Source organism: Cricetulus griseus, chromosome 9, assembly GCF_003668045.3.
Source record: "Cricetulus griseus strain 17A/GY chromosome 9, alternate assembly CriGri-PICRH-1.0, whole genome shotgun sequence".
NCBI lineage: Eukaryota > Metazoa > Chordata > Mammalia > Rodentia > Cricetidae > Cricetulus > Cricetulus griseus.
The window spans coordinates 6923172-6937212 of NC_048602.1; the positions used below are offsets into that span (position 1 = coordinate 6923172).

The 14041-nt window shown below is 53.2% G+C and overlaps 1 protein-coding gene across 1 annotated transcript in view; it reads left to right on the forward strand.

Moving 5' to 3' along the window:
* Actn4 (actinin alpha 4) overlaps positions 1-14041 on the forward strand; it is a 66283-nt gene that overhangs the window by 35367 nt on the left and 16875 nt on the right. The window contains exons 2-7 of the mRNA XM_027430527.2: positions 7812-7926; positions 8027-8146; positions 10015-10101; positions 10932-11019; positions 12308-12386; positions 13401-13482. Of these exons, the coding sequence (XP_027286328.1) occupies positions 7812-7926; positions 8027-8146; positions 10015-10101; positions 10932-11019; positions 12308-12386; positions 13401-13482 (571 nt within the window). The remainder of the gene's footprint in view (positions 1-7811; positions 7927-8026; positions 8147-10014; positions 10102-10931; positions 11020-12307; positions 12387-13400; positions 13483-14041) is intronic.

Genomic DNA, 14041 nt, shown 5'->3' on the forward strand with positions numbered 1-14041 from the left:
GCCTCCACCTACCAAGTGCCAGGAATATATAGACCCGTGCCAGCGTACCGATTTCCTTTATTTGTTTGATAGTACAGTCAGCAACCTGGCAAACTCCACAAGGGCCTGGCCTCACCTGTGGTGTTGGTGCTGAGGTGTGGTCTGCTGTTGGAGCCATGAATAGCACGCCTGTTGATCTCTACCAGGAGGCAGAGGGTGTTGGTTTTTTTTTTTTTTTTTTTTTAAACAGTCCTACTCTGTATGTAGCTCAGGCTGGCTTCCCCCATTGGAGTGACAAACCATTTTTTTCCCTGGCTTGCTTCAGAGTACATACAATTCCAAGGTTGTTTTTTGTGACTATCTGTAAAGGAGCAATTTTATCCCCACATAATGACTCTCATTGGTGTAGGATAGGACCAAAAACCACAAAGTCCAGCCTGAAGTGGTGGTGCCTGCCTGCCTGCCTGCAGTCCCAGCATTTGGGAGTTTGAGGCAGAAGGCTTCTTGAGACCTGTGTCAAACCAAAGAACAAAAGAAACCATTAAGTGCTAAATTGGCTGCATATGTAAAGCTTCAACCCTGGCCATTCTTCCCAGGAGGACTCATCAGCTCCTTGTTACATACTGTTGGTGTGGGGACTGCTTGTGAACAATATGTAATTTTTTAATAAATTTTATTTAAATTAGAAACAAACAAACAATCTTATAATATATCCATCCCAGTTCCCTCTCCCATCCTCCAATGCCACCCATCCCATCCCCCATCCACTCCCCAGGGAGGGTGAGACCTTCCATGAGGGGTCATCAAAATCTGTCAAGTCATTTGGGCCGGGGCCTAGGCCCTCCCCTGTGTCTCTAGGCTAAGAGTATCCCTCCATGGGGAAAGGAGCTCCCGAAGTCTGTTCTGTGCACTAGGGATACATCCTGGTTCCACTGCCAGAGGCCCCAGATAATGTGATTTCTGATCGTGAGTGTTGTGGATAAAGCAGAATGAAGTGATAGCTTGGTAGCGGTTGTCCTCAGGGAAGAAGGCCTCCAGGGATGGCGACATTTGTACGGGAGTTCTGAGTGATGACACACAGCCAGCCCTGTGACAAGCCAGAAGAAAGCCTTAGGCCAGCATTTCTCATGAGGAAAGACTGTGCACTCCAAAGTCCATAGGGGCGTTCGTGCTCTCTGACACCCTTGAAAGAGATTGGCCCTGACTGGAACACTGGAGGGGGTTGGTTCCAGGGCAGACACGCGGGCCCTTTGGAATGCTCACCACTGCACTCCGGCAGTGTTTATACCTCTCCTCCAGAGGGGAAGTCAGCCTTTTCATGTAGGCTGAGAAAATGCCGAATAAGGCAACTGCAGACAGGACATGAGAAGCACACCATATTTCACTATAATTGCTTTCAAGTTGAGCTATGTCGTCATGGGGCAGTCATACCGCAGTCCATTCTGCCCCTGGCCTAGGCTGGGCTCAGTGTCCTGGCAGTGCTGCAGTGGCAGTCCTGGTTCCCTGTGCTGCAGGCCTGTCTGTGTTTCCGGTTGCCATGAGTGACTACGAGCATACTGTGATTACTGTGATCAGTTCATTTGCTCTGTAACTGTGGTGCCTGGGTTCCATCCCCTCCAGGATCTGGTGCAGTAATGAATCTTCATAATATCACTCACAGGTACAAACGCACCACCTGTGTTTGAGGCCTCAGAGACTAGCCAAAGCGATCATCTGTGCCTGGGCAGGGGGTAACCTAGATTCCAGAGGGCTGAAAAAGCACCTTTATAGTTAGTGATGAGGCCCAGGGCCCCTGGAGCAGTCTCTGCTTTCAGGGACTGAAAAGCTCTCATTGGGTCCAGCCTGGCCTGAGGCCTGCCTGGCAGATGAGCGATAAGAAAGGTGGTTCTCCACCCTAGAAATAAATAGCTGTGCCTCTCCAATGACCAAGCCCTGGATGTCCCTCCTGAGGGCCCATGGAAGCAGCAGCCATGGGCACTGTCAGAGGCCACAGCAGGCAAGGTGGGATGGCACCCTCCCCCTCAAAGCAGCTGGCGCCTCCCAGGAGCTGCAGAACCAACACACCCAACACGGTATTTCAGAGATGAGGGTTGGACCCTAGGGTGCCTGGGCCTAGGGAAGAGTCAGGCAATAGATTGGCCTGCTGAGTGGGTGGCACACAGCGGAAGGAGGGGGTGGGTCTTGAGGTATTGAACAGTTTTTCCTAAAATCGTGTCAAGTGAGAAGTTGGTGGGATCCACATGTGTGGTGGTGTGTCGGGTAGGCCCAAACCCCTTTGTCCCTTAGAGTCAGAGCCAGCGTGTGTGCCTTAGCCTTGGGACACACCACAGCCTGTCTCTAAGTCCAGACACACATTACAAGGCTTCTTGTCCTGTGCTGAGTGCCCAGAATGAGTTTTGTATTGGAAAGTCAGAAAGGAAATGTAAGGGACACGTCCAGCCCGGCCATCCTGGTATTTGTCATCACATCCTGAGTGTTTGCTGCTTGAGAGTTCACCTCTCTGGGTTGGGGGAGGCCGTGTCATCAGTGAAAGGCTCCTTAAAGCCCACTGCTGCCACATTCCTGGCCGCTTAAGTCACCTCCCCAACAGAACAATGTCTGTCATTCATTCACCCAGCCACCCCACATCCTGGTGGCTGGGAGGGTCCCTGTGACACAGGAAGGACTTTATGACCTGGGATGCCCGGCCCTCTCCCCTCCCCCAACACCGAAGCATGACGATGCAGAAAGCCCTCTCTAGGGTCCCCAAGGAGGCTGCTCACCCCACCCAACCCCCACTGGCCCAGCACCTGAGGCTGTGCTGGGCACACACTCTTCTCTCTTCCTTTCTCTGCCCTTTCCACTCCTGCCTCCAGCCCTCCTAAAATTAGAGTAGGTTCCAGCTCACTCCAGGCAGGACAGGCTCTGAAGACTGATCCTGTGGGTTTCCACATCCTTCCTCCCAAGATAGGCCAAAGGCCAGGAAAGGTTACTTTCATGGGGTGGTTCCTCTGCGGAGGGATAGCACCTTCTAGATGAAGTCCATTGCTCTCTAGCACCAGCCCAGTGCTGCCAGAACCATACTGACACTCTGGTTCCTCCCTCATAAGCCTCAGTCCACGGGTCTGCATTTCTCAGTCACACCAGGTGTGACTTCCTGGCATGGCTTCTCTGCCCTCCTTGTACCAGAGGAAGTTTTTTCCTTTCTCTGGATCTTTCCTTTCTTCCTGTTCATGACATGCGGGCCTCCTGCTCTGGATGCACCCTGCAGCCATCCAAGTGATCTTTGAAAGACCCCGGGAGGCTGCTCTGCCACGGCCTCCCTTATTTTCTCTCTCTAGGCAGGCTCTGCCTCTTCTGCCCGGAGGCCTTTGCGCAGGTTTGTGTCACCCTCTATCTTACTCTCTGCGATTCCCTCATGGCTGCTAGTTCAGATGCACACGTGTGTACACACACCTGCCAAACTCTCTGCAGCTCTGGTATTTAGTGGGGCCTCTGAAGCCTACTGCTACAAGTTCAGGTCGGTGGATCTGACTGATGTGGGCTGCTGCCTCAGTCTTATGTTCTCCATTTGTCTCCTGTCCTGTCAGATAGCAGTAACAGCACCTTCATGAAATGCTGTGGGCCTGAAGATGCTAGTGTGTGACAGGCCTTTGGGTAGTGCTCACTGTGAACCGGCTGCGAACATCCACCATGGTGGTGGTTCCTCCTCTCTGAAGGTGTGTGTATTGTGGAATGTGACTGGATTGGTCATGTAGTGGCCCTGCTTAGGGTTGGGGTATGCCAACTCAGCTTCTATCAGGTATTGTTGGGTTTTTGTTTTTGATGTTTTTTTTTTTTTTTTTGAGATGGGGTCTCTATATCGCTCTTGCTGTAGACGAGGCTGGCCTCAAACTCACAGACACCCACCTGCCTCCTGAGTCTTGTGATCAATGCCTCCGTGCCCATCTTTTCTGTCAGGGTTTGATTTCTGCTAGGTGCTCCACAGGCCTGGCCTGGAGATACTTAGCAGATGGCAGGCTCCAGGCACCTAGATTGTTGAGAGCAGTCTTGGGAAGCTGGGGTGGGCACATGGATTGAGGCCTCCAGCTATAGAAACCACCCTCTGTGTCACCCACCCCGCAGTGCTAGTCTGAACTGGGGAGGGAGAGGAGGGGAGCGTTATTTTTGTAACCAAGTATAAAAAGCTATGAATTTTTAATGTCCTCCAACCCTAGCGCCCCCTTGCTAGTCTTGTTGCACAGAGTAGTGGTGACTGCAGTCTCCTGTGTGGCTTCCTGAGTGCATACTGCTCTTGCCCTCAGCTCAGGACAGGAGAGCCACACACACACACATCAGCAGACGATCCTGCAACACTTCAGGGCCAGGAAGGAGCACCTCTTATCCTCTTGCTGGATGTCATCCTGGCACTTGCTCTGTGTTCTGCAGTCAGAAAGACAGATGCGCCTGGCACAGCCACCACTCATCAAAGTAGGCCTTTGGCACGTGCGACACTGAGAACCTCGTGTGCCAGGTCCAGGGCTGAGTGACTAGCTGGCGTCACTTTTTAATCCCCACCTTAGCAGAGATTATCATCCCCATTCAACTCCCTCATTCACCCAGGTTCTGGCAGCTGGCCTCAGGGGCAGAGGCAAGAGTACCTCATTAGTGCTCAGAGGGATGGGTAAAGATGGAAGGCGTGTTTCAAGGGCAAGCAGTGTGGCGGCCCTGGGAGCACAGGTGGCCTCCTCCTGGCTAGTAGCATTTATTCATCGTCTCCCACGATCTCATTTCTCCTCTAAACTACAGGAGTGGGCCAAGGACCTGTATAGATGGAGAGGGCATCCTACACTTCCTGGGGATTGGCTAGGAAGGAACCATCAGTGTGTGATTCATCTGGCACTGACTATCTGCCAGGGCTGGTGACAGGTGCTTAACGTGCCCCTCTCCGCCGTTAATCTGTAGAGCAACTGCCCGAGGTGGGTTCTGATCAATCCATCTTACAGGACAGGAGCAAAGCTGCAGTGGGTAAAGTTAGTTGCACAGAACAAACCCCCAAGAAGCCGTCATTGAGACCCTCCTCTGTGCTCCTCCCACAGTATGCTGGAGTAACCCATGAAGGCTCGAGGAGCAGGGCACCCTTCAGACACACGCCCCGGGCTCTGGGCAGCATCAGTACCAGGGAGCTGCCCTGCTGCGTGCTCAGGCTGTCAGGTGTGGCTTGCTCACTTTGTGGTTCATCCACATCTTTCACACCATCAAGAGCAGAGACCCAGCATGCTCAGCCCAGTCTGCTGCTGTGCTCTGGGCCGCATTCCTTTGAGCTCTGTTCTTGTCGTTAGCAGTGTTAAGGATAGACCCCCGAGACCTTTAATGTAGTAAGCAGGAACTCCTGTGCCCCCAGCTCAGCCTCTGACTGCTGTTTTGGGCAGTCAGAAGGCTGTGATACCTTTCTCCTATAGCAAAAAGGCTGGCCATGATAGTTCATCTATCTTGTCATCCTAGCACTTGGGAGGTAGAGGCAGGAAGATCAAGAGTTCAAAGCTAAGGCAGGAGAGATGGCTGAGTAGTAAAGAACACTGGCAGTTCTCCCCGAGGGCCTGTGTTCAATTTCCAGCACCCACTTGGCAGCTCACAACTGTGTCTAATTCTAGTTCCAGGGAATTATTGAAGCCTGCCTCAGCTACATAGTAAGAGAGGGACTAGTCACCACCCCCACATGCATGCACCCCATCCACATCCAAAAGTGGGGAATTAAGACCGGGAAGTGGGTGGGAAATGCTGCTGCTTGATTGAGTGCCATGCCTGTGCCTACAGTCCTGAGTGCACAGAACACAGCAAGCACTTGGGGAGGGATGGGCCAGATTCCTGAAGCCAGGGAAGGAGGCAGCATTCAGCACTGTAGTGCCCTTCGTGCCCGGGGTTTTTCTCCTGGGGTCCTTGTGATGCTCACAGCTCCAGTGGCACCTTTGTTGCCATGTTTCAGGAGAGGAAATAGATGTTAGGGAAGATTGGGAAAATTGTCTCAGAGAATTATAACCAGGTCTAGACCCAGTTTGTCTGGATTCAGAGCTCCAAGGAGGAAGAGAGGGAAATGGGGGCTGGAGGGGTAGGGATCCACGGACAGCTAGGTGAGAAGCTGCTCTGGGGTCCCTTTACCGGAGGAGCATGCAGCTGTGATGACAAGAAGAGACAACTGTTGGGAGACCGAGAGAGGTGCTGTGATGTCCACAGCACAGAGGGCCTGTTTGAGTAGCGCTGGATCAGAACTAGATTGGGCAAGCTGGGCTGTGGGTTACTTTCGTTGTTGTTGTTGTTGTTAGAGACAAGTTCTTGCTACCTAGCTCGGGTTGGCCTCAAACTATGATCTTCCTGCCTCAGCCTCCTGAGTGCTGGAATTCTAATCATGTACCACCACACCCACATGGGCTGCATTTTGAGTAGTGGGTTAAGCGGAGTAGTGGGTTAAGTGGTGGTTCCATTGCAAGGCCACAAACTAGGCAGAGAGGCACAGCTAGTTGAGAAATAGCAGTATGCAACAAGGAGGGCTCTCTGTCTCCCAGGCAAGGAACTCTGCATGGCCGCAGGGGTAGGTGGTTGAGTTTTGCCACTCCAGTTGCCCTCGTTTGCTGAGTCCTCCCTGTAGGTTGATGTATTAATTAGGCAGCATCTTTGTCTGGGAGGTGCCTTGTGTGGAGTCTGAATGAGCAGGCCTGACAGCAGTTGTCAAAATGCATGATACTTGGCCAGAGGCTCCATGGAAGCCCTTGGCACCCCGTGTGGCCTTTGCTTACACCCCAGGCATGGAATGTGCTTTTGCATGTCCCTGGCAGGTTGCCCATTTCTGTTCTGGGGGCTCCTAGGAGAAGCAGAGGCTTGGGTTTTCCCAGACCGCACTGTGGGAGGGAGAGGGCCAGTTTCCCCAGAAGACGCCTGGGCTTGTTGGTGCTAACTGATCTGAGTTGCTTCTGTGGCACAGACAACACGCTCCAGCTTGCAGGCCCTGAGTGGCCCTGCACTTGGCTGTTCTGCCATTGTTTGCAGTGTCGCTGTATCTGGAACTACAGCCTTCCTTTCCAGAACACGGTTTGCTTTCACCTTGTACCTGATCTTCAGAGACTCCTCAATATGGCTGCCTTCCACTTACCTTGCAGCTAGCCCTAAGGCACATCCAGCTTTCAAGATTTGGAAGAATGGGCCATATAGAAAGGTCGGGTTTGACCTTAAGATGGCAAACGGGGTCCGATTTGGGGTCTGAGTCCTGGCTTTAAATGGGAGGGCTTGGCTGCTGGGATACCTCAGCCCCGAGAAAGACCAGTGAGCTTTGATTTGTGGAATGCTTTGCTCACCTGGTAGCATTTGTGTCCCTGGTCATATGTGACCGGTAATGGGAAGGTCATACATAGTTGAGTCTTCCCTCAACAGGGTGCTAGGTAAAAAAAGCCTATGCCCTCTTGGACCGATGTCTGCCTGCGAATGGGGTCCTATGCTGCTAGGTACAACTGTTTGTAGCATCCAGAGCCTACCAGTCAAGCACATTGGGCAGTAGGACTCTCTATAGTCTTGGCATTGGGGGTCCACATTTATCCCCCAAGTGACTGTGTGGCTGACTTGTTTACCGTAGGTGTCACTGTCCTCTTTAACTGCCTGCCTGGGTCACTTTTAAGATCAGGGGGATGTAGCTAGCTGGCTGTGGTCCCACACTTCTCTAATCAGTATTTGTGAGGTGGAGGCACAAGGACTGAGTGCAAGGCCAGCCTGGGCTATATCTTAAGGGACGATGTATTCAGAGGGCGGGCGGCTTCAGGGCTATTACTCAGGGTGGAAACCCTGATGCTGGCTCACCCTCCATCCCCTTCCGTTCTCTTCCCTAGACCTTCACAGCCTGGTGCAACTCCCACCTTCGGAAGGCTGGCACTCAGATTGAGAACATCGATGAGGACTTCCGGGACGGGCTCAAACTCATGCTTCTCCTGGAGGTCATTTCAGGTGAGGCTCTGGGAGCCCTGTGCAGTCCACACTGCACCCTGTCCCAGCAGGGCTGGGGTGGTCGGTGGCTGCAAAGACCCCTCACACTCTGTCTTCTCAGGGGAGCGGCTACCTAAACCCGAGCGGGGCAAGATGCGTGTGCACAAGATCAACAATGTGAACAAAGCCCTGGACTTCATCGCCAGCAAGGGGGTCAAGCTAGTGTCCATCGGGGCAGAAGGTGAGCAGGGATGGGCGCCCCGCCCCGTCAGCCGGGCTCCTGGCTCCCTCGCAGGACCTGTGTGCTGAATACAGGAGCACTTGGCACTGAAAGCCCCAGCACCTTCTCAGTAGTGACCAGCAGTGACTGCTGCCTTGACAGCACGATGGATCCACAGCCTCTACACCCTTAAGCCAAAGCTAGTGTGCACTAGGGGTGAGGAAGAACCCTTGTGAATGGGACCCTGTACACATGACCTGGTTTCTGTCTGCCAAGAGCGTCTCTGCCTAGTCCATGTGGGGAGAAGGAATACAATGAGAGAAGGGAACTAATACCTGAGCAGGGCATTGGAACAGGATGTGCAAGGTCAAAGGTCAGCCCCTAGGCTTTGATCCAGCTGCACAGGCTAAGCACAAGATCTCTCTGTACTGAGTGGACTCCCAAATCTGTGCCACCAACTCCAGGCCAGTACACCTAGAACAGCAGCTCCTTAGGCCATGGGATTGGATTCCCAGGCACCTTTGGATGAGGTGAGGCCCATGGAGCCCAGAGGCTGCCAGCAGCCTGAACTCCCAGCTCTGCTCATTAGTCAAACAGAGTTTCTTGCCCTGACATCCATGTTGTCCCAGCTTTTAGAAAAACAAAGAAAACTAATTGCCATTAATGACAGGACTGAGAATTTGGCCAGGACTTTAGGCCAGAATGTGCACCTCTGAGTTCCAAGGCCCTGCCCCAGCCTGGGACCTCTGGAGAGGAGTGCCAAGCCTTGCGTGCCACAGTAGAGGTCGTTGGTGTTTGTTTAAAAAAAAACCAAACCCCCAAATTCAGTCAGGCCCAGAGATTTTCTGTCCTCTCATGGATCGTTCCTCCCTCCGGGCTCTGCTCCAGCCTGTCACTTGCACAGCTGTGTTTCTTTTGCTCAGTGGCCGGTCTGTAAACACAGAAGGGCGAAAGGAGGGACCAAACTTGCCTTCCAGTCTCCTTCATGTGGAGAAAGCTCTGTCTGCAAATGTTCCCTCCCTTTTCAAGCCCTAACTGAGTCTATCCAAATCCCTATGACTGTCACACGCCTGGACAAGGGTAGAGGGCAGCTTCATGGAGGATGCTTGAGAACGTTGGTCCTGGCCCTGTTTCCTGGCCCCTTAAATGGTCTGGCAATTGAAGAACATGGCTTCTTCCTCAGGGTTATGAGAGGGGCGATTTGAAGCACAGCTGCAGCTCACAGGAGCAGCTGGTGGGTGTGTTGTACCTCTTGCTCCCAGAACTCTGGCCAGCCTGTACCTGCGTCACCTGGGGGATGGGCCATGTCCCTTGACGGAAGGAACATAGCCCTCTTGAAACTTGCTTTAGCTTTTCTGATGGGAGAACAATTTGTCCCCCATGCTGTAGCGGAGCAGGTAGCCCTTCTTGGTCTCTGGATCTATAGAATCCTGGGAAGACGGGACAGACATCCCATTCACCTGCCTTCCCTGGATCTTAAGTGCTAGACTGCTTACCTCATACCGTCTGCTGTGACCAAGCTTTAAGTAGGGACTCCTACTATGCAGAGGCAGGCTGTAGGCTCACCAGGAGGCTGTCCAGTTGTTCAGGAAGAAAGGTCCTTAGTATACTATCCAGCGAACCTGAGGTGGAATTTTACCACCATAGAGAATGACAAGTGGGAGGTGAGGACCACAGGCCTGGGACAGGGTTGGGAAGAGCAGTCCTATGAGCTGGCAGTGGAGAAAAGGCCTTTGTGGTAGGAAGCGTGTGTACAGAGGCCTGGGGAGTTGTCCTATCTAGAGAATGCTCAGTGTATCTTCCTGCTAAGGCAGGCTCTGCCTGGGGGTGAAGCAAGGAGCCTGGCTCTCGTTAACAGCCTTCTTTCCCTGCCCTTTGTCCCTGTGCAGAGATTGTGGATGGCAATGCAAAGATGACCCTGGGAATGATCTGGACCATCATCCTCAGGTTCGCCATCCAAGACATCTCTGTGGAAGGTAAGCCATGGAAGAGAGCTGCCTCTTCACTCTCCCAGGACCTGGTGAATTGAGAAGGAACTTCCTTCCGGTTTTGTCTCCATGCTTCCATGCCTGCTTGGGGCCCATCTCTCCCACAGCCCTTCCTGGCCCCAGGTTACCCCAGGACACTGATGCTCCTTATGCAGCAGACCAGGATGACTGCCACCATTGTATAGCCTGGTGCCCTGAGCTACAGAACAAACTCAGATGGAGTTGGGCCTGGCTTCTTCTCTTTCTGCTCCACGTACTCATTGAGGGTGTGCATCTTGGCCTGCTTAGGCCGTCCAGCAATGTTGCCACTTGCAACTGTCACTGTGTGCCCAGAGAATGAGGAAAGCCACGAGGCCAGTGTACGGCGGTGATCCTGGGTGCTGGGTCGCCATGGTGATCAGGATACATGTGTTCCTGTCTCCATAGGACTCACAATTTAAGGACAGCCTAGTTACTCACAAGGAAGAAATGGGAAATAGGCTGAAGCTAGTCTCCAGGGCTCACATACCATGTGGCCTAGTGGCTAATGACAGGCCAGTCAGGGATGGGGAGCAGGTTCACATCCTGTCCTTACCACTTCCTGGGGTGGCTTCAGTGACAAGGCTTCTTGCAGCTGGGCTCTGCATGCTGGCAGGTGGGTGGGTGGGCAGAGATCCGTCCACTTACATGATGGGAGCCGCTGCCTCCGCTTGTTTTGATGTCTGATGTCCCTTCCTTGGGCTTTTGTTTGTCCCCAGGCCTGAGGCTAAAGGCCTGTCCAGCTTGAGCCCTGGTCTGCGGTTTAACTTTGACCTTATCTTTCATTGTGTGCTTTGCAGAGACCTCTGCCAAGGAAGGGCTCCTCCTCTGGTGCCAGCGAAAGACGGCCCCATATAAAAACGTCAACGTCCAGAACTTCCATATCAGGTGGGTGTCTGGCAGGAACCTGCATGGCCTGGGATCCAGGTGCTTGCTTCCTTGTGTTTTCATCCTGGTCTGTTCTAGAGCAAGCTCAGTAAGCCCCTGCCCTGCTATGGGTCCCTGTGTGCCCACTGGGAAGTCTGTTCAGAGAGGAGACTGCCGTTTTAAAACAGCAAGGTGCCTCTTGGAGGCCATAGTCGGACTCTTTATATTGGAGGTTGCAAGAGGGGCCAGTGCCTAGGCTGCCATTGTGTTTAACTTAAGAAAATGTGCTCTCCATCTGCTAACGTGGGCAAAGCCCCACCCTGCCAGAGGTCTGCTGTTCTGGGGTGAGGGGGGCACACCTGCAGTGGGCAGTTTGTGCAATGTGAGGCCAGAGCACAGGAGACTGTTGTCTGCCAGGGTGCCCCCCAACTTAACCATCTAAGCCTCTGGGACAGGACCCACTGGGCCCTGCTGTGTCCTTTGCCTCTCTGGGGACCCCCATGCTGATGTCAGAATCCTTCTCGTGTTCTGTCCTTAAATGCACGTGGTCCCCTTGGGTGGCTCTGCTAAGTACCTCTTCTTTGCTGAGTCAGTAACGATCTATAGCCTGCCTGCTGCTTCTACACATGGAGGCACAGAACGCCTCCAGCCCAGATACAGATGTCTGGGCTGCTCATTTCACACAGTGAGGAGACGGGAAGTAGGAGAGCCATTCTGAGCAGGTGAATCAGAAATCCATCCCGGAAGCAACCCAAACCTTACAGGAGCTGGAGACGAAAATGTGCCTAGTCTAGCTTGTGACTTTGTAGGGATCGTTTTGCTCCAGAGAACTTCAGGCCACCCAACACCCAGGCACTTAGCCAGCCCCTGGCCTGGGCCTCCATGATTGGGTCAGCCAGGGTTCAGGATCCCACCCCCACCTCCCATAGAGAGCTGTGCCCTGCAGGCCTATCCTGTTTGGTGAGCCCTTGTATGCAGGGCTAGGCTGCCTAGGCCATCTCACTGATCAGCAGACACCCAGTCACACCCATGTAAGGTTCTGTGAAAGCATTAACTCAGTCCTCATAGCAACTCTGGGCTAGCTGCTGCCACTATCCCCACTTTACAGGCATGGAAACTGAGGAAGCAGTTCTGTGACTTGCTCGAGGTCTTATTGTCAGCGCCAAATCAGTGCTTCATCATGCTTTACCCCAGACTGTCTGGCATTCCATGTCTGTTGCACACGGAGCGTTCTGTATGTTAGTCAAGGCTCACAGGGGCCATCACGATTCCCAGGGTAGCAAGGACCCACCTTTGCCTTCTCTTACAGCTGGAAGGATGGTCTGGCCTTCAATGCCCTCATCCACCGCCACAGACCTGAACTGATTGAGTATGACAAACTGAGGAAGGTAAGTGTCTCTTGCCCCTCTCTACCCTCAAGGGCTGTACATTGCTGACCTGGATTCCTCCCCACTTCAGAAATTGAGAGAACCTCATGCGAGCTTTTTCCTGGTCACTAGTTTGGTGGCTGATATTCACCTCCTAAAGACATCTACGGCATTGTCCCATTTCCCTCCATGGTCATTACAACAGGCTGGACTCTTTTTAGAGCCTGTGTTATTTGACCTTCTGGATTCTAGAAGCATTCTTTTCTCTGGGGGAGAAAAGGAGTTTCAAGCCTTCCAGGGGGCCACCATTTCCTGTGCAACAGTCTTGCTCTTATTTGCTTACACAAAGCTAAAAGCCTGGCCTCCTGGCAAAGGCAGGGAACCATGTCCAAAGCAGCCACTCTGCCAGTGGCACTGCAGAGTGCAGGGCCAGACAGCGGCTGCAGAGTGATGGAAACTGAGCTGCTCGGGCTGGGGGAGCATCTTCACCCAGCCTGCTTGGGTACAGTGGGAAGAAGCGTTCTGCTTTGGCTGCAGAGTGGTGAGGGCAGTGAGGTAGATGATGCTTGTTGAGCAGGCCCTGGGGGGCCCTGCAGCAGGGGCCCCTGTATAGGCACTGGGGTGTTCTAGAGGGGGGACGTGTGTTCTTTACTTGATACACACACACACACACCTGTGGTCTCTCTCTCTCTCTCTCTCTCTCTCTCTCTCTCTCTCTCTCTCTCTCTCTCTCTCTCTCCCTCCCTCCCTCCCTCCCTCCCTCCCTCCCTCCCTATGGTCTCCCAAGCCTAGACCACAGCCCATAGGTTTGACTGAGGCCTGTGGCTGGCTGACAGTTCTGTGAGAAATGGTGCCTGCCAGCTTTGGGCAGGGGTTGTGCCTTTCTTTCCTTGTGTAGCGCACAGGGATGAGAATTTCTAAGACACTTTCCATCCCTGCTCCTCCGCTCCTGTCTCAGGCCAGCCCCTTGCCTTTTACAATTGCCTGGGTTCTGCTCCTGATGGAATTCTCCGTTTCTCTCACCTGCCTCCCCAGGATGATCCAGTCACCAATCTAAATAACGCTTTTGAAGTGGCTGAAAAATACCTTGATATCCCCAAGATGTTGGATGCTGAGGGTGAGTACCTCCCCTGTGTTCAGTCAGTGCTGTGTTTCCTGGGGCCTCATCTGTCCAGGCCTAGCTTTGGCTGGGCTCCACAACTCATCAAGCATAGGGAAAACCTTGGGGATCTAGCTGGTTGAGCTGGGGAGAAAGGTCAGATGAACCTGAGGTGGCCAGAGTCACGCAACCTGAGCCAGTGTTGGCCAGTTACATCCAGAATGGCAGGAAAAAGGGAGAGGGCAGTGCTTAAGAAGTTTATGAGACCATGGGCCCTCTAGACTCACAGAGGACCAAGGTGGCCGAAGAGGCTGGCCCCTGGCTTCCTGTGAACAACTCTGGCCTCTCTTCTGACCAGCTGAAGTAAAGGCCTGAGGTCTGGAGCCCGCCAAAGTGGAATGTTGTTTTTTCCTTTTCCGGCTTTGCTCCATTTCCCAGCCAGCACCGCCCCCAGCCAGGACCCATGTCTCTGGCCTCTGGTGGCCCTTGGAGTTCACTGTCCTGCTGCCCCTTGAGGCCATTCTCAGAGAGGAAGTGGCTTCATTCCAGTTCAGTTCCCACAGCTTTGGCCTTTCCT